The 16,032-nt window shown below is 49.3% G+C and overlaps 8 protein-coding genes across 8 annotated transcripts; 5 read left to right on the top strand and 3 right to left on the bottom strand.

Annotated features, from left to right (window-relative positions):
• Nucleotides 1-1,592: 1,592 nt before the first annotated feature.
• On the top strand, nt 1,593-3,012 carry BDQ94DRAFT_167123 (O-methyltransferase; the record flags this gene model as incomplete). The annotated part of the gene is made up of 5 exons (XM_026770731.1): nt 1,593-1,775; nt 1,828-1,954; nt 2,016-2,139; nt 2,193-2,644; nt 2,702-3,012. The coding sequence occupies 5 exons, from the start codon at nt 1,593-1,595 to the stop codon at nt 3,010-3,012; spliced, it is 1,197 nt and encodes a 398-aa protein (XP_026630072.1).
• A 546-nt stretch (nt 3,013-3,558) lies between these two features.
• On the bottom strand, nt 3,559-4,276 carry BDQ94DRAFT_167122 (YbhB/YbcL family Raf kinase inhibitor-like protein; the record flags this gene model as incomplete). Its single annotated transcript, XM_026770730.1, has 2 exons — nt 3,559-4,049; nt 4,114-4,276. 2 exons carry the CDS (start codon nt 4,274-4,276, stop codon nt 3,559-3,561), a joined length of 654 nt encoding a protein of 217 aa, XP_026630071.1.
• Nucleotides 4,277-6,215: 1,939 nt separating this feature from the next.
• BDQ94DRAFT_167121 (putative prefoldin subunit 1) lies at nt 6,216-6,733 on the bottom strand (the record flags this gene model as incomplete). The annotated part of the gene is made up of 3 exons (XM_026770729.1): nt 6,216-6,384; nt 6,479-6,645; nt 6,704-6,733. 3 exons carry the CDS (start codon nt 6,731-6,733, stop codon nt 6,216-6,218), a joined length of 366 nt encoding a protein of 121 aa, XP_026630070.1.
• An 800-nt stretch (nt 6,734-7,533) lies between these two features.
• Nucleotides 7,534-8,329, bottom strand: BDQ94DRAFT_167120 (uncharacterized protein; the record flags this gene model as incomplete). Its single annotated transcript, XM_026770728.1, has 2 exons — nt 7,534-7,857; nt 7,964-8,329. The coding sequence occupies 2 exons, from the start codon at nt 8,327-8,329 to the stop codon at nt 7,534-7,536; spliced, it is 690 nt and encodes a 229-aa protein (XP_026630069.1).
• Nucleotides 8,330-8,795: 466 nt separating this feature from the next.
• Nucleotides 8,796-10,571, top strand: BDQ94DRAFT_137360 (uncharacterized protein). The gene has a single exon (XM_026765044.1). The coding sequence runs from the start codon at nt 9,330-9,332 to the stop codon at nt 10,107-10,109; it is 780 nt and encodes a 259-aa protein (XP_026630068.1). The 5' UTR covers nt 8,796-9,329; the 3' UTR covers nt 10,110-10,571.
• A 389-nt stretch (nt 10,572-10,960) lies between these two features.
• BDQ94DRAFT_137358 (uncharacterized protein) lies at nt 10,961-13,004 on the top strand. The gene is made up of 2 exons (XM_026765043.1): nt 10,961-12,487; nt 12,549-13,004. The coding sequence occupies exons 1-2, from the start codon at nt 11,479-11,481 to the stop codon at nt 12,623-12,625; spliced, it is 1,086 nt and encodes a 361-aa protein (XP_026630067.1). The 5' UTR covers nt 10,961-11,478; the 3' UTR covers nt 12,626-13,004.
• A 574-nt stretch (nt 13,005-13,578) lies between these two features.
• On the top strand, nt 13,579-15,876 carry BDQ94DRAFT_137355 (Rcd1-like cell differentiation family protein). The gene is made up of 4 exons (XM_026765042.1): nt 13,579-14,302; nt 14,361-14,516; nt 14,605-14,980; nt 15,050-15,876. Exons 1-4 carry the CDS (start codon nt 13,840-13,842, stop codon nt 15,225-15,227), a joined length of 1,173 nt encoding a protein of 390 aa, XP_026630065.1. The 5' UTR covers nt 13,579-13,839; the 3' UTR covers nt 15,228-15,876.
• BDQ94DRAFT_137354 (uncharacterized protein) lies at nt 15,009-15,876 on the top strand. The gene has a single exon (XM_026765041.1). It carries the CDS (start codon nt 15,288-15,290, stop codon nt 15,684-15,686), a length of 399 nt encoding a protein of 132 aa, XP_026630066.1. The 5' UTR covers nt 15,009-15,287; the 3' UTR covers nt 15,687-15,876.
• Nucleotides 15,877-16,032: the final 156 nt, after the last annotated feature.

Below are 16,032 nucleotides of genomic sequence, written 5' to 3'. Positions count from 1 at the left end.
AGGCCTTTTGATCATTGGTGAATTTGTGAAGATCATAAGCGACATGGTGGAGTATATTGCGATGATCTCGGACGCTGGCCAAACTTAGTTTGCGGAACTGACGGCTCGAGGGTTCTCAAGAGAAATGGGGGCATTTCGGGGATAGCTATCAGTAATCAGGGGCCCGAGCTGGGATGATGATCATTAGACCATTACATGGAGGCTGATCGGTATTCCCAACTGAGAACCGAGGTTACCGGTCGACTTGTTAGGCCGGCCAGCCTAGTCACAGAAATCTAATGTCGCCTTATAAATTGATAGAACGGGGTAACTCTGCACTGACCTGTACTTGATTCTACTGAGTGTATGCGTTCGACAACAAGTGTTTAATTACCGAACGCAACCGCCCGGAAGACTTTTCCTAGCCTCTGAGAGGCTGAAATGGTGTGTTACTATAGCATTGTCGGTCGTCGCCTTCCTGAATATTCAGAAAAAAAGGGACAGAAGAAAGACTGAGCCGTAGCAATGCATAATAGTCTGCTTTCACCACTTAGTGCCGGAAACTTAGGGACATATGGAGGATATCTGGAATGACAGCACGAAAACTCCGTAACTGGACTGTGCTTTGGGTGGACCCACACAACATATTCGATGGAGGTCACTGTTAACCTGAACTTGGTTTTTCCTGATTGCAATGGCTTGGGGAACCGCAGGGGCAAAAGTCCATGCAGGCACTGCCTCCATCCCGCTGCAAGGGAATACTCTAAACGTGCACAACTTCTTGCAAGGGGTACTTCCATACATACATACCTACGTCACAAACTCTCGATCGAGCAATATCTCAAGGGAATGATGAGCTTGCATGGCGAACCTTCTTGCCTTCATTGAGTGATCATCAGAGAGAAGAATATGACCTGTCAACGAGACGAGGGGAACAGCTCAAAAGCTCCATAGCCCAATCGGAAATAGCGGATCATATTCGCCTAAAGCTCATGCACCCGTGGCTCAATATTGGCTACTAGAAGCTGATGCAATCCAATTCGACACGACATCCCTTGGAAGAATACAATTGATTGCCCAGATTCACCTTTGATAAGTCTGGCATTGATTAGTGGCCGTCGGGCAAGAATGCTTCTAGTACATCACCTCACAATAGAATGTTTCACCTGCAAGTTTCATGTGTAACCTAAAACTTTTAGTAACCACTATCTTGAGGAAGCGAGGGATTTCCACACCGGTTTAGTGGGAATATATGATAGCCATGCCGAGGACTGTGTGTCTCACTCACATGCAGTGAGTGAGTGGGTACGGCAGTACTACTCTTGCACTCCGACCCATTCATGAGCTATGTACTGGCACACATGGACCCTTTATATAGTCAACCTCGCAGCCTGGGCAGCCGTAGGTGTCCCGGCAAGGGTGCCCTAGCTGCGTGGATCTCGAGTGACGCGTAAATCAGCCAAGCTACGGGTTGACCACTGCTCGACTAAGTCTGTGTGGAAGCCTATGCTATAAGAAAGCTCTCAGATCCTCTAGATGTGTCCGAGTATACAGTTCATCTACACTTTTACCTCACCTTCAGCACCCTTGACACTGCGTATTACTCCTGTAAAATGGGAACGATTGCCCACAAGGATGAAGCTCTCCAGCAGAGTCTGGATCAACTCGTATCTGCTACGAATCAATACCAGAAGAGCTTCTCGGATGCAGATCGATACAACGTATTGATGAATGCAACGCAATTGATCCAGACCTTACGTGGTCCGGCAGATATGCTTTATGCGCAGTTCGAAAATGTAGGTCATCCTGCTCTACGATGATATAGACTCTGACAATGGTTTTTGTTAGGCTGCCAACACAGGAGCCATAAGAACACTCCTGGAGGCTGGTGTTTTTGAAGCGATCCCCACCGGGGGCAAGAGTATCTCAGCTGCTGAGATATCGGAGAAGACGGGGATGGATAAACAATTGGTTGGTATGTTCTAGATGGCATATCTGCTTCTACTTGTTGAACCTTTTAACAAGCGAATGAATAGTTCGACACATGCGCGCTGCCACTCCAGTTGGTCCCTTTCGTGAGGTTGGAGAAGAGCAATACGCTCATACACCCTTCTCGGAAATCTATCTTGTTCCGCAAATGCGGGCAGTCTACACCTCAATGTGCGAGATGTACCATTAGCAAACGATGAATTTAGAGCTAAGATACTTTGCAGGATGCACGATTTCGTCCCCCCTATGATCCGGAACTGCGATTTTCTCCGTCAAAAGAACTGGAAGAACGAAATCACTCTTCGCAGCAACCCCTACTCATTGGTTCACGACTGCGAGGGCAAGACCGCGTTTGAGCATCTGTCCGCAAATCCCAGCAACTTCCGCCGCTTCAACGAATCTATGAAGGCAGCGGATTCAACCCTAGTCACAATGGGTCTGTATCCATTTACTCAGGAGCTAGGTCCCCTGGCGAGCGATGATACAGTAACTCTGGTTGACATCGGCGGTGGTCGAGGCCACGTTATTCGGCAAATCAAGGAGACTGAGCCCGAACTCAAGGGCCGATTTATTCTTCAAGACCAGGCGAGCGTAATAAAAGATAACGGTGACGAGATTCAAAGGCATGGGATCGAGGCCATGGGGCATGACTTTTTCAAACCACAGCCGATCAAGGGTGCGTTTCTGCGTGTCTTTTGACGTAAAGAGAGTTTAACTGACCGATATTGATTAGGTGCTTTGGCTTACTATATTCGGCGCTGTCTTCACAACTGGCCCAACGACGAAAGTCAGAAGATCTTATCTAACTTGGCTGGAGCCATGGATAAAGAGAAGTCTCGCGTGCTGATTACTGAGCATATTGTGCCTGATGTCGGAGGAACGATGTTCCATGCCTGGATGGATCAGACGATGATGACCTTTGGTGGCCTCGAACGGACGAAGAAGGATTGGGCTCATCTCTTGGATATTTCGGGGTTGGAGTTGGTAAAGGTGTGGCGTGCTCCTGGAGTGCCTGTTGGGGTAGTGGAGGCTAGATTGAAGTGAATATTGTTATAGAACAGAGTAGGCACATATAAGGCGCTAGAATTTAGAGGCAAGTTTGGCTATTCGAGAATGCTGATTGATCTGTTCTAGACTACCTGTAAGAAATGGGGGCAGAAGGTCCCTACTAATATTAACCAGGTCAGAATGAGAGCAAGAGCGGACTTAGCTCAGCAAAGCCTTACGTCAGACCACTTATATTCCGTGACTAGTTTCTCCTGGTAGAGTCTGAAGCTGCTTAGAATACGCTGGCGCTGTGGAAATGTGTTGCTTATCATGAACGCCTTTTCCTTGGCTTGGGGGCCGTTTTACCTTGCGTCTCCTACGCACAGTAATCCTTATCCGGTAAGATATTTGCGAGGGTATCAACATCAATACGCCCGAAGTTGATTATTCAGAATCTTGATACTTGTCTATATTTATAGTATTTGTACAGTGTTTTGCCTCGTCTTCCAGTAAGCCGAAGTCAATAAGAACATCCAAGACACATCTCCATACTCTTAGTACGGAGCAACCGCTCGTCAATAGCCGACAGACTTCAATCTACCCTCATGAGCTAGAAGTAGCCGTGGCGGTGGCCTCACACGCATATGTGGAAACGAGAGTAGACGTGATAGCATAGGTGGTAGTTGCAGGGGTTGGGTTCACGACTTGAAACCAATTCGCCGCCACGGGAGTACCCAAGCCCGTTACTTCCTCGAACTCATCAATGTTGAACCCAAGACGGGCCGCATCTGTTGCAGGCAGCAAGCTCTCGAGGCAGTCGGGCAGGGAGTAGTCTTCTGGCTGGCTGTACAGCAGCAGGATGTAATCGTGGGCAGGTCCTTCCAGCGGTGTCGGGTAGACATACTCCGCGTTTGGGGCGCTCTTGTTGCTGATTTCCAAGACACCAGACGAGTAGGCTAAGTAGGGCTGGTACCAGTGTAGGGCGGCTGTTGAGACACCATCCTCATTGATGGTTGGGTCGATCATGATGATGACGTACTCGTCATCAGTGGAGGTGGTGTCCTCCAGGTACAAGGTGGGAATGTTGATGGTCCCTGTGGAAGCGTTGTGAGCACGGAATGCAAAGGTTTCATGTGTGTCAGAAGCAATTTTTCTTACAGTTCTGGTTGATTAAGGCCCCCGAAGTGAGAGTTAGATGGCTCCCATCTTTGGTGAAAACCACGCCAACATCCGCATCGACGGACGGAGTAAAGGAGGAGGGAGTCGCCGCGGCCGCGAGGCCGACAGCAAGAGTGGAAGCCAAGATCTGGAGAGAACGCATTTCTGTGGTGCTAATTCTTTCTGTAGAGGAGTGTTGGTTAGGATTGTGGTGCGAATTTCTCAATCTTGGCTCCATCCAGATTGTTCTTATAGTCCCTTGCCAAATGCTTGTTTCACTGCCTTGAATTGAACGGGCCGATTAGAATCGGTTTGTGTAAAGGTGCTTCCGAAATTGAGGTTAGTATTCACGGAGAAGCATGGCTGATACATCTACATCCTGAAGTGTTGATTGGCAAGACAGTGATCAGAAGCTTGTAGACGAGGAGGACCAGGATCTCGTATTCGGCTGCACCGCCCCAAGTCTACCAAGGAGGAACAGGTGTGGTAATGCTAGAAAAGGCATCCTCTTCATAGACTAGAAGCAAAAATTCCCGAAATGTATTACGTGAGTAGCAAATCTGAGATAATCCGAGCCTTTGAGGCGTTGCAGGATCGGATGGTGATGAATCTGTTGGGCGTTATAGGTGTTGCATATCTGCCAGGCACACCACGTGGACGCATTCCTTCCGAGTTCCAGTGGGTCTTGATCGTTTGGAATGCAATGGGCAGTTCGAGAGTGATCCTGCAAGATCCTTTTGGGCGTGGCAACGCTAGCGCTTACTCTATGAATGATTATGGCTCCTGTTATGAACTCTGATCCCCTTTCCTCCGGGATGAAACAACCAATGAGTTTCTAGTCGTCAGAAGGGGCCTGATTGCCTTTCAAATATCAGGAGACACTGTACCAAATTACATCATTGCTATCCCTGGAGGATGTAGAGGGTCACAAAGATAGTGCGAGTACGTGACCTTTGATATACTTACCACAGACAATCCCTACTTTATTTACTTTGAAGAGCACAAAGACAAGGGTAATGTACCCATGACGACTAGGAGATACTACACGAAGCGATGTGTATCGAGCAGACGTCTAGACATACTGCACATTTCATGCGTTGATTTTCAATCAGAATATAGCGCAAACCTTCGTACACTAGACTCGGGGAAACCGGAATGAGAAGCTGTGCAACTATCATCCTCCGAACCTTATGTCCCTCATATCCGTTGTCACGCAGAGGCAAAAGCCTCCATTGTAATGCGAGGTGACTAAAATCCTGGAGGTTAAGTGAGTCATGGTCAAAAGCCTGGGCAAAAGGAGAATAACTCCCCACCTACACTGATTATGGCTCTCCCGATTGTGTGACACATCAGCTTATCTTCAGATAACTGAGCACATATAGTATCTCTGTGCCACGACTCTGCACTCGAGGTTCTTGGGTCTTCGCCTTGTATAACGTTGACTGGTAATAATGGCGACAATATTGTGTTACGTAGTACTTCCATAGTGAGGCTTCTTCGTGGCGCCCGTAGGCATACGATCTATAGCATAGGTGGACCACCAATCATAGTTTGCAATATTGGCAATATGTTGGCTAACGGTGGTGGGATTATAAGAGGGCACAGTCTCATTCTCGTGGAAGGCACTGTTACCTATAGTTTCACAGCGTCGTTCATGTCTAAGGCGGGCCATAATCTAGATCGCCTATGAAAACCGAGCTACCACTCTGTGAGAGTATAACAAGAATATCCTTTGTTTGTTTGCTATAATGCAGCTAGCTGGTGATACATACTGAAATAACTCTAAACACCGCTAAGAAAATCCAATCAACGCCGAGCGCTCAGCGCATTCAGCAGGACGTGTCATGACCACTGATAGCGAAGGCGGCCTTCACAGTACCATGATGCAAGGGAGCAGCAGAGCGTAATACAGCACATGAGACTGCCCCTTAGGATCCCTATCCTAGCGTAAATCTCTCATGCAGCGTTCTGTGAATGCCGTCCCATTCTCTGATGTCATCAGAGGCGGGCCTTATGCCCGACATGACGGCACCTTCTATAGGTATATTATAACTAACTCTTGTACTCATGTTCCAGTTCTTTTCGACTGATGAGACAGCCCCTCACGCCTTTCCGCCGGACTTCAGGATCTGCTCCAGATTCTCCCGGCTGTTCTTATGTGTCATTTCCAGGTAGTGTAGCTTCTTTTCCAAGCCAGTAATATCCGCCTTCAGATCTCCGCTCTCGCTGGACAGGCGCTTGTCGATCGTGTTCATGGGGACAGCCACAAACCTAAGAAAATAATATCAGTTATTATGGCCGCGAGATTCTTCCGTCTTCAAAGCATCCTTAGAAGGGTGGAATAGCAGCCCGCCAGTAGACTCACATCTTGCCAACACCCTCATATACCCTTGTGTCCTTAGGAAGGGAGCCGATTTCCTTTGATGTCAGCTCCAGCATGCGGATGTCTCTCTGCTTAGTTGTGATCTGCGCCTTGGTGATGCCGATCTGTTGTTGGGAGGTGATGGCTTGGACTTCAATTTCTTGCAGAAGCTGTTTGTCCGCAATACATTAGTTATGAGGATCTGACAAATTTGCTGGGACAATGTACCTTCTGCAGAGCTTCGTTGGGGATGGACATTTTGGGTAAGGAGAGGGGAGTCCCGCTTTGGTATTGAGGGGTAATCTGGGGTCGAAAGAAGTCGCGTCGTCGGGTCGGGAAAAGCGCGTATTCAGGTTGACCCGGCAGTTATTTCTGTGGTATTTGTCGAGATGATACGTGGATTGGGTGTAAGAGTAACAGGAAAGGCTGTTTGTTGGTTATCTATCGTTCTGATCAAGCTCGACGATGAACACATCGGCCGTCCGCTGTTATTGGCTCCGAGGCCCGGGCGGTAGATGATACCGAATTTGGACATCAGTCTAGGGCTTAGGGCTTCAAGCAGAACAACTACTGGTGTACAATTCTCGTGAAAGAACAAACATGTATGGTCTTCCGATAATAAATGTTATTGAAAATCAATTAATACATCATTGAGGCTCGCATTTTGTTGTACTCAGCCTGGGTGGTTGGCTTATATTTGGCCGGGTATGCCTCACTCATGCATGACGGAATACACTCAATGATCATGTCTGGATCAGGGGACATGAAATACGGAATTGAGTAACGCTCCCGTGTCATCCGGTTAGGCCCCTCAAATCGATCTGGGAGTTGTGGCAGTCTGACGCGGTGATTGGTTGACCTAAGGCGATCTGTATTATCGATTAGGAATAAGGCCGTTTTCACACTACTACTAATGATTCGCGGGGAATGGCAAAGACAAACCATTGCTCCACATTTGCAATAAGTCCCCAATGTTCATGATGATAGCATGTTTCAATGGGGCAGCTGGGACGAATGTGCCGGGCCGAGAAATATCCTCTACTTCAAGGCCACCACAGTCATCCTGGAAGAGCATGGTTATGGAACTCCAATCTGTATGTGCCGGACATCGGGCGGTTCGCTCTGTCTCCAACTCCTCTGCCGGCACAGGTAGATAGTGCAGCAACCGGAGCTGGTTGTTGTGGCCCGAATGCTTTCTTCGTCAGGTAACAGCCATCTTCCAAGTCAAGGCCGGCAGCTAAAGCATGTAGTATCTCGCTTCCAACCTTATTGCACTTCCAGTAAAACTGAACCATAAAATTCCGGTAACCAGGAAGAGTCTCTTCCGGTAACCACTGGTTGGGCTGAACGGAATTCTCTTCGCTGCCAATATCGTAGATTTCCTGTGCTCAAACGTCATTCCGAATCTCAATATAAGACTCGATGGCGACAATTATGAAGAATTTATCTGTCTAATAGCTCACTGGGGCGACATGAAATCGAACAAACCTTGACATCGGGTACCTCTCTCAGCTTCTTCCGCGCGTCCTCGTCATCCCCTGTGCTCATGACTTGAGAAACCTTTTCAAGACCGGGCCATGAGTAGCCTCGATGTACAGCCCAGCCCTCCGGATGCGGGGCCCGCATCTTGTCTTCTCTTGAGAGCTCAAAAAAGCGTCTCATCCAGTCAAACGCTTCATCCAAAACCGAGCCAGGAAGCGAGTGGTTCACTATATATACGAACCCGACATCTTGGCAAGCCTTAACCAGTGCATGTGCGACCTGTTGACGAGAGGAGGCATCCGGGCTGTTGTACCACTGCGAAAAGTCCACGACGGGGATCTGCATCTGAGTAGAACTCGTAGAGCAAGACATATCGAATATATTAGATACCTAAAAGTGTCTCGAAGCTCGAAGAATAAATTTAGCTAGTTAAGAAGGAATCTGAAGCTGTCATGCGATAAATAAAATTTGCGATGACACTTTCAAGGAGCTGTTGCAAGATAGATGGCTAGTGCATTAGCTGGTCTGGCGCTTAGTTCCCAAATTGCTAGGCCGATCATATGCTTTGCGATCGTGGAAGTAAAAGATTCCACGTGAACGTCACTTTCAAGAAAAGGAATGAGCTGGTATAGCCAGCAGGTTTGGTATGTCTGAGTGTTTCATGAAGATCTAGAAAGACCTGAGGTAAGCTTACTATTCACGTGGTGTAGTTGATTTGTTACTCCATGTGTGAAGTGACATCATCTGGTGACGAAGTACTAGTAGCAGACCCTGAGATCGGAGCTGGAGCAGTATTTATCCACTCGGTGATAAAGCCTATGGAGACCGGCGGAGTGCCGGGTGATTGCCTGGCTACGGTGCAGATTTTCAATCAATGCGAGCCAAAAATAGGTGGACAAGTCCCATCCTCGCACGGGTGGCTGGTTATTGAGGGGCCACGGGCGACACTCCGTTGCTGTGGCAGGGGATCGCAGTGGACCCGGCGCTGCCTGAACAACCTAAAGATGCAGCATCCATCACCCACACTTTCCGGTGTCCAAACCGGCTTGCTCGAGTGAGGCGAACCCGGCAGAAATTACTACAAGAAGAAGTTTTCCAGGAACACGTAAGTGTGCTTTTATCCGCCCAGGGTCATGTTCGTTGAGCTACTGTGTACTTGCAAGCGCTATCGACCACTACTAACATCTACTTCTACCGCTTTTAGTAATCTGTTGATCGCCGCCGCAAAGCCGTCGCATAAAACCGGTCCTCAACAGATCGTACGATTAGACTGGTCACAGTCTCCCGCTGCGGTAGTGACATATTCCGACGTATATCTTCGATATTCTGTCCTGTCATATCTGAAGGGCGCGCTATAGCCCTAGCCTTGACAATGAAGCTCTTCGGGTGGATCTCGGCAGCATTCCTCGCTTCGACTGTTCTTTCGATAGAAACGACACCAGCTCCATCAATTGACACTATACCATTCTATCCACCCCGCAATGCGGACTCGGGACGGAGGGCCTTTGAAGTACTACAACTATTAAGGAAACGGGGCGATAACTGTCCTTCTGGATATGATTCTTGCACAAACCTAGGCTATTCGGATATATGCTGTGCCGACGGTAGCAGGTGCACCCGCGACGCCGCTGACAACGTCGCCTGTTGCCCGACTGGAGCAAGCTGTACGGGCACGCTCTCAGAAACCGGAAACGCGGGGGGAGGTGCAACTAGCAGCTTCCGATTCCCCCAGACAGCGACGGCTACACAGACTACGGATGGGACGAGCGTGACTCTCACGGGCTCTACAATTGCCGGGGCATATCCCTTTGTCAATATTCCGACATCATTTGCCAACGCGCGTGTTTGCACATCATATTACTCTCTATGTCAGAGCGAGTATACTGGTTGTCTTTCGCAGCTCGGAGGAGGCTATGCTGTGACTGTGGCTGCAGAAGGGGGAGGTGTCACTCGCGCTGGTGGAGGAGCTTCTGCAGCTATATCAACATGCTCTAGTCTGAGTATGGAGGCATGTCACGGCCTCAGCATTGGTTACTGCGGCAGTTACAGTACTGATGTCTACGAGAACCGGGGAACGATGCCCAGTCGGAGTTCCAGTCTTGAGGACCTTTTCTTTGGCATGTTCATTGGACTTGCCGGGATGTTCCTATGAAGCTACGACCAAGCTTGATTTTCATGTGGATATGCATGTATGAGATATGGACATACGCTCGCTCAAATGACGTGAACAATTTTTTCGAAGTTAACAATGACCACTGCGACACTCAAGCGACAACTACCTCGGTTGAGAATGCCCATCCTTTGGGTAGCTGAAAAAAATGACGGAATGTATCTATGAAGTGATTGATGATGGGCGATAGTCAGGCAGCTATCAGTATAATGAGTCTCATGATTTTGTGGCGTTCTGTATATAACAAGAGCATCTAGATTAGCAATAACAATGAAGGAAATTGAATGATCGGATTATGATGGCTTCCCTATTTGGAAGTTTGTACAGTGAGCTTGTTGCTCAGAAATACACAAGAGAGATGCAGGTTGACGACCAGGGTGCTGCATCCATGGCGCCTCACCACCACATCATTATTAGGGTTCACCATGTAGCAGAGTATTTATGATGTGAATGTCGGGCCACGGACAATGCGCACTTCTAGTCACCCGTGCCAAATCACTGCCTAAGCATGGGGCCCCTCCGTTGGGTGACACGTCGGTGTAGTCACCACACAGTATTCGCCTGATTTGTGCCGACGGATGGAGGCCCATGCAGTCAGTACCTGACGGACGCAACTCCGTCGAATCAGAGACTGGGTCTGCTAGACCGACTCGCCATGGAACAAAAGATAATCTGGCGGTGGAGCCGACAGCACAGTAGGCCGGGTCTGTCCAAGTTCCGGACTTTTCGCCCACGGACACTATTGGGTGCAGACAATGACGCTGTCAGGAACTGAGGGGAGAATTGGTGATGAGAGGGGCAGCAACGGCATCATCGGCCACTTCTCTGCCATTGGATCACAGCGGGGCAGCAACATGCAGAGTCAGGAAAAGTGGGCATCCCAGCCTCCGAAATTTCCTTTTTTAAATTATGATCTAAGTTTATCTTCATCACTGATTCACTGGGCCTCGCAGTGATTGGTGGTGGTCGTCGCAGGAAATGCGGTGGTTGGGAAGTCGACCGGACGGAGGCTGGGATCAAGAAGAGCGGACGGGCTGCTCGTGGGATGGCACCCTGCTCCGACTTCTCTCCTCCAACCCTCCATACATTTTCTCCTCAACTGATATGCATTCTTTCGATCTCTGCTCTGCAAGCTACTTGTGACGGTCTCTTGCATTCCATCTATTTGCTTGGCTTCCTTTTGTTCGCTGTCTCTCCTTCTATAACTCCTTGTCATACCAAGACCTAGTATATCGAATCATCCATCGGAACCCAAAATTTGTCCCTAGCAGCGATCGCAATCCAAGACTGCTTTTGGTCGCATCGTGGGCTGACCTCGTGGTCGTGGAAATTCCTACATTCTTCCCTCGCCATGCATGCGTCTCGCATAATCCCGTCGACTTTATCTATACTGGCCCTACTAAGTCAGTTTCAACTCTCGATAGCCTCGCCATTGGAACCCGAGGAGAGTCTCGAGGAGGCCACTTTAGAAAAGCGCTGCTCAAATCCTTGCGGTTACTATAGTCAGCTTTGCTGCAGCTCAAGCGAAACATGCAGCACCAATAGTGATGGCGAAGCTGAGTGTGTCGCTTCCGGAAGCTGGGAGTACTACACCACCACGTATGTCGTGACCGAAACAGAGCGTGCGACTTTTACTTCAACATGGAGCTCCTACGTTTCGGCAACAACGAGCACTGGTAGCTGCAATGCCGAGTATGGCGAAACGGTCTGCGGCAGCGATTGTTGCGGTCCTGCATATGTCTGCTCCGACAATCAATGTATCCTGGGAAGCACGTCAATCTGGGCAACTGCTACTGCCACACCTCCCGTGCGCGGAACAACGCTATCGACTGTAACCCAAACGGCTACGACTACTGAGCCTTTCACTGCCCCTGTTAGCACAAGCGGCACGCCATTGGTTGTGAAGGGCTCTGGCGGGGGACTCAGCGGCGGAGCCATCGCGGGAATTGTTATCGGAACAATTGCTGGCGTGTTCCTCCTGTTGCTTCTCTGCGCTTGTATGTGCTGCCGTGGAGCACTCGATTCCGTCCTTGCTTGTCTTGGTCTCGGTGGTGGCAGGAAGCGGAAGGAAACTACTTACGTCGAAGAACGTCGTCGTCACCACCATAGTTCTTCCGGAGCCAGACCTGAGCAGCGCACCTGGTTCGGCAGTCGACCGGCTCCCTCAACAGCAGGTGGCGGTAAAAAGAAGGAGTCTGGAATGGGTGCGTTGGCGACAATTGGGATCGTCCTGGGTGCGATTGCGCTGTGTCTAGGGTTGAAGAGGCGCAGAGACCATCGCGACGCAGACGAGAAGACCGATTACACGTACCCGAGCACCTACTACAGTTACTACTCCTCTGACTACTACACCAATGATGGTAAGTGATCTCTTGTTGCTCTTTTGATCAAACAAAATCGATGATGCTAATAGTTTTGCAGGAAGCGTTGTGACAGATGATCGGCGGACGAGAGACACCAGAAGAACTAGACGATCGCGCACGCGCTCACGAAGATGATGATTTTATGATTTCAATTAACGAAAAAGAACGACTTACCGAAAGACAACGAATTACTGAATGTTAAATCCGTTGTCAGACTTTATTTGAACGATTTTGCATGAACTGGCGTTATCCAGGGTTTATGATTGACGTGTGATGGTTTCTTCTTTCGTGTTCGAAAGATCTGCAATGTACGATGATGAGACATGTATCCATGTTTTAATGCCCTTGACTGTATCTGCTCTTATCCCTTTTCTTTGTCTCTTCGCCTTTGTTCTCCGTCCCTGCTTCTGTCTCTTTCCCATCTCTTAATTGAAAGACGCGGAAGGATATTGTGCTGTAGATAAGATTCTCAATATAAATTGACAAAGAACAGTATTGTACATATTAATAAACATTATTGCCTACCTACATCGTACATCAAGTATCAGAAAGTTAGAAGTAAAGAGCATCTCGGCCCAGAAACGGTGAGGGCTGAAAACAGGAGTTCTACATATCCAGAGCTGCAAATGCCCCCTCAATCACGTTCCTTGAAGGCCGACGCGGGGATAGCTACAGGTGTATGAAGGACTAGAGCAAAAGTCGCAACTTTCGAGAGATCCAGTGTCAGCGCACCCCTTAATCAAGAGCTGATTCTTGATAATCATGCACCTGCCGGAGCAACTCGTGCGTTCTTCCAATAACTGCAGCTGCAAGGCGGCCATCAACGGCCAGCATGCCAACCCAAGACAGAGGTGGAAGGAGTTGTCATCATACTTAGATTCGGCTCCACCGATCTGGTAATAAGGGCAAACTGAAGGGATAGAAAATGTGAATCGATTCGTGTTACCGATCCACGCGATCAAGTTGTTCCGATCGAAGCGGTTCGAGTCCGACAGGGTCCAGAGAGTGAAGCTCGGCACCTTGTCGACGGCACAAACTGCCCGGGCGGAACCTGCGACTCCCCGCCTCCCGTAGTCCCAAGCCATCCATCCATCATTTCACGCTCGCCTGTCCTTCAATCCCGCTGTCATTCCCACGCCCTCGTCACAACCCCCCCACAACTCTCAACTCTTGTATTCGAAAACCCTTATCCATGAGGCTACTATCGAGTATACGATCCTGACAATACCTACTCAGCATCATAGTTCATTTTGCCCTCGTCCGGCTTTTCCCCGATCATCCAGGGCTGTCAAGTCTTCCCTCCTGAGGATTACGAGTCCCGTTGAGCTCCGATTCTTCGCTGGCCCGCCATGCTTCAAACGCAGACTCAGCACGTCTTTTCCCACCAGCACCAGTATCCGCAGGCTGATCCATCCTGGCTGCAGCAACAGCAGCAGCAGCATCATCAAACCCACCCGCACCAGGCTCAGCAACCGCATTCTTCGTTGGTCGCCCAACAGCATGCCCAAGTCCAGGCGGCTGCAGCCGCCGCTGCAGCTGCTCAACAACAACACTATACTCGCATAGCCATGGCTGGGAACGCCGGTGCCGGTAATTCCGCTCAAGGGGCTGGTGCAGGGGGCATTGGTGGGGATGGTGCTTTGCCCGGTGCGGTGTCCGTGATGGATGGTGGCATCAGTGATGAGAATCGGAAAGTTTTCATCTGGGTCGCAGAACTCCTCGATCCGAGTCGCAGAGAAGCAGCTCTCATGGAGCTTAGCAAGAAGAGAGAGCAAGTGCCGGAACTTGCGTTGGTTATCTGGCACTCTTTCGGTACGGAAACCCCCCTTTGATCGGCTTTGTTGGTGGCGACTAACGGGCGTTTTTTCAGGCGTCATGACCGCTTTACTCCAGGAAATCATCTCTGTATACCCGTTGTTGAACCCTTCGCAACTGACTGCGGCTGCATCAAATCGAGTTTGCAATGCGCTTGCTCTCTTGCAGTGTGTGGCTTCCCACAACGAGACTCGCACCTTATTTCTAAATGGTACGCAGCCGTCACCTAGGAGCCATCCACCCCACCCTTCGTTTCCAAGTAGTGTGTGCTTTGACTAACAAAATCTCTTTCGCAACAGCTCACATTCCTCTGTTTCTCTATCCTTTCCTCAACACAACGTCAAAGTCGCGGCCCTTCGAGTATCTCCGCCTCACCTCGCTCGGCGTAATCGGAGCGTTGGTCAAGAATGACTCATCCGATGTCATCAACTTCCTCCTTACCACAGAGATCATCCCTCTTTGCCTACGAATTATGGAGACCGGCTCAGAACTTAGCAAGACCGTTGCAATTTTCATCGTGCAGAAGATTCTCCTCGACGACATCGGCCTCGCGTATATTTGCGCAACGTATGAGAGGTTCTATGCAGTTGGAACCGTTCTGAGTAATATGGTTACTCAACTTGTTGAGCAACAGACAGTACGGCTTCTCAAGCATGTAGTGCGCTGCTTCCTTCGGTGAGTCGTGCCACGATTTTCCTTGTATCGCGTAACTCGGTTTGGTTCTTCAAATGCTGACTTCTGTAGCTTGAGTGATAACAGCAGGGCGCGAGAGGCGTTGCGTCAATGCCTTCCCGAACCTTTGCGCGATGCGACATTCTCCTCCGTACTCCGCGACGACGCCGCCACTAAGCGCTGCTTGGCACAGCTTCTCATCAACCTTTCGGATAACGTCTCCGATGGCGCACCTGGTGTTGCGATGTAAAAAGTTCAAAAGCATTTGTTTTCCTTCTGGTTTACTTGATATATTTGACAACCTTACGACATGCATGGGGCGGGCTTTAGGCGAAACACGGAATACAAGGCGCAAACTGTGTGGAATGGCAATGCAATGACGCGATCTCAGGAAAGTTGCACAAAATCAACAGAGAGAAAAAGAGAAGACATGGCGGGTATGGGAGCACTGGGCTTGGGGGTTTCTGTCTTGTTATGGTTTGAAAGGTTCTGTTGTTTTGCTGGTTATCTATTCTTTCTTCCCTGTCCCTGGCTTTTACTGTGGCTTTCTTTCTGCTTTCTATTTACCCCTATTTTTCATTCGTCCAACACTTCGTTCCCCTTCGGCCATAGTGGTATGGCTGTGCGGTGGCGTGGATACGGCTGGCGCTATTTTTCTGTGTGCATTTTGCTTGTCCTCTATGTTCCCCATTCCCCATCCTCCATCTGAGTGAGATAGACCCTCTTTGAGCGAGATACCAAGATCTAGTTTCATGTTTCGTTGGATGGTGCTGATTCTGCTTGTTGCTTAAGTTTCATTTGCTGGTGACCTGATTACATGCAGAGGCAAATTATCATTATCATAAGACATTCTCTCCTTGACTTCATAATATGAGCCTGTATCATCATCTAAAATAGTCTCCACGAGGCCTTGGTAAAATGTGAGAAATCGGATCGCATCGAAAGCGCAAGGCTTATCGGCACGGGATCGACCCAATCGGCGGATGGAAGTCACCTGACCGGGGTCTCGACGCGCCGCCCGGCGATTCTGTGAGCTCATCTCTTCTGCCCAGCCC

The sequence above is a fragment of the Aspergillus welwitschiae genome (assembly GCF_003344945.1).
Source record: "Aspergillus welwitschiae strain CBS 139.54b unplaced genomic scaffold BDQ94scaffold_5, whole genome shotgun sequence".
Classification (NCBI taxonomy): Eukaryota; Fungi; Ascomycota; class Eurotiomycetes; order Eurotiales; family Aspergillaceae; genus Aspergillus; species Aspergillus welwitschiae.
This window is presented reverse-complemented; position numbering and strand designations above follow the sequence as displayed.

Excerpts from the sequence above, each read along its gene's own strand:
- BDQ94DRAFT_137358 (XM_026765043.1), top strand. The coding sequence starts at position 11,479 with ATGCATGCGTCTCGCATAATCCCGTCGACTTTATCTATACTGGCCCTA. Across the intron at positions 12,488-12,548 it reads TGACTACTACACCAATGATG|GAAGCGTTGTGACAGATGAT; the intron begins GTAAGTGATCTC and ends ATAGTTTTGCAG.
- BDQ94DRAFT_137354 (XM_026765041.1), top strand. The coding sequence starts at position 15,288 with ATGCATGGGGCGGGCTTTAGGCGAAACACGGAATACAAGGCGCAAACT.
- BDQ94DRAFT_137355 (XM_026765042.1), top strand. The coding sequence starts at position 13,840 with ATGCTTCAAACGCAGACTCAGCACGTCTTTTCCCACCAGCACCAGTAT. Across the intron at positions 14,303-14,360 it reads GGTTATCTGGCACTCTTTCG|GCGTCATGACCGCTTTACTC; the intron begins GTACGGAAACCC and ends GCGTTTTTTCAG. Across the intron at positions 14,517-14,604 it reads TCGCACCTTATTTCTAAATG|CTCACATTCCTCTGTTTCTC; the intron begins GTACGCAGCCGT and ends CTTTCGCAACAG.
- BDQ94DRAFT_137360 (XM_026765044.1), top strand. The coding sequence starts at position 9,330 with ATGAAGCTCTTCGGGTGGATCTCGGCAGCATTCCTCGCTTCGACTGTT.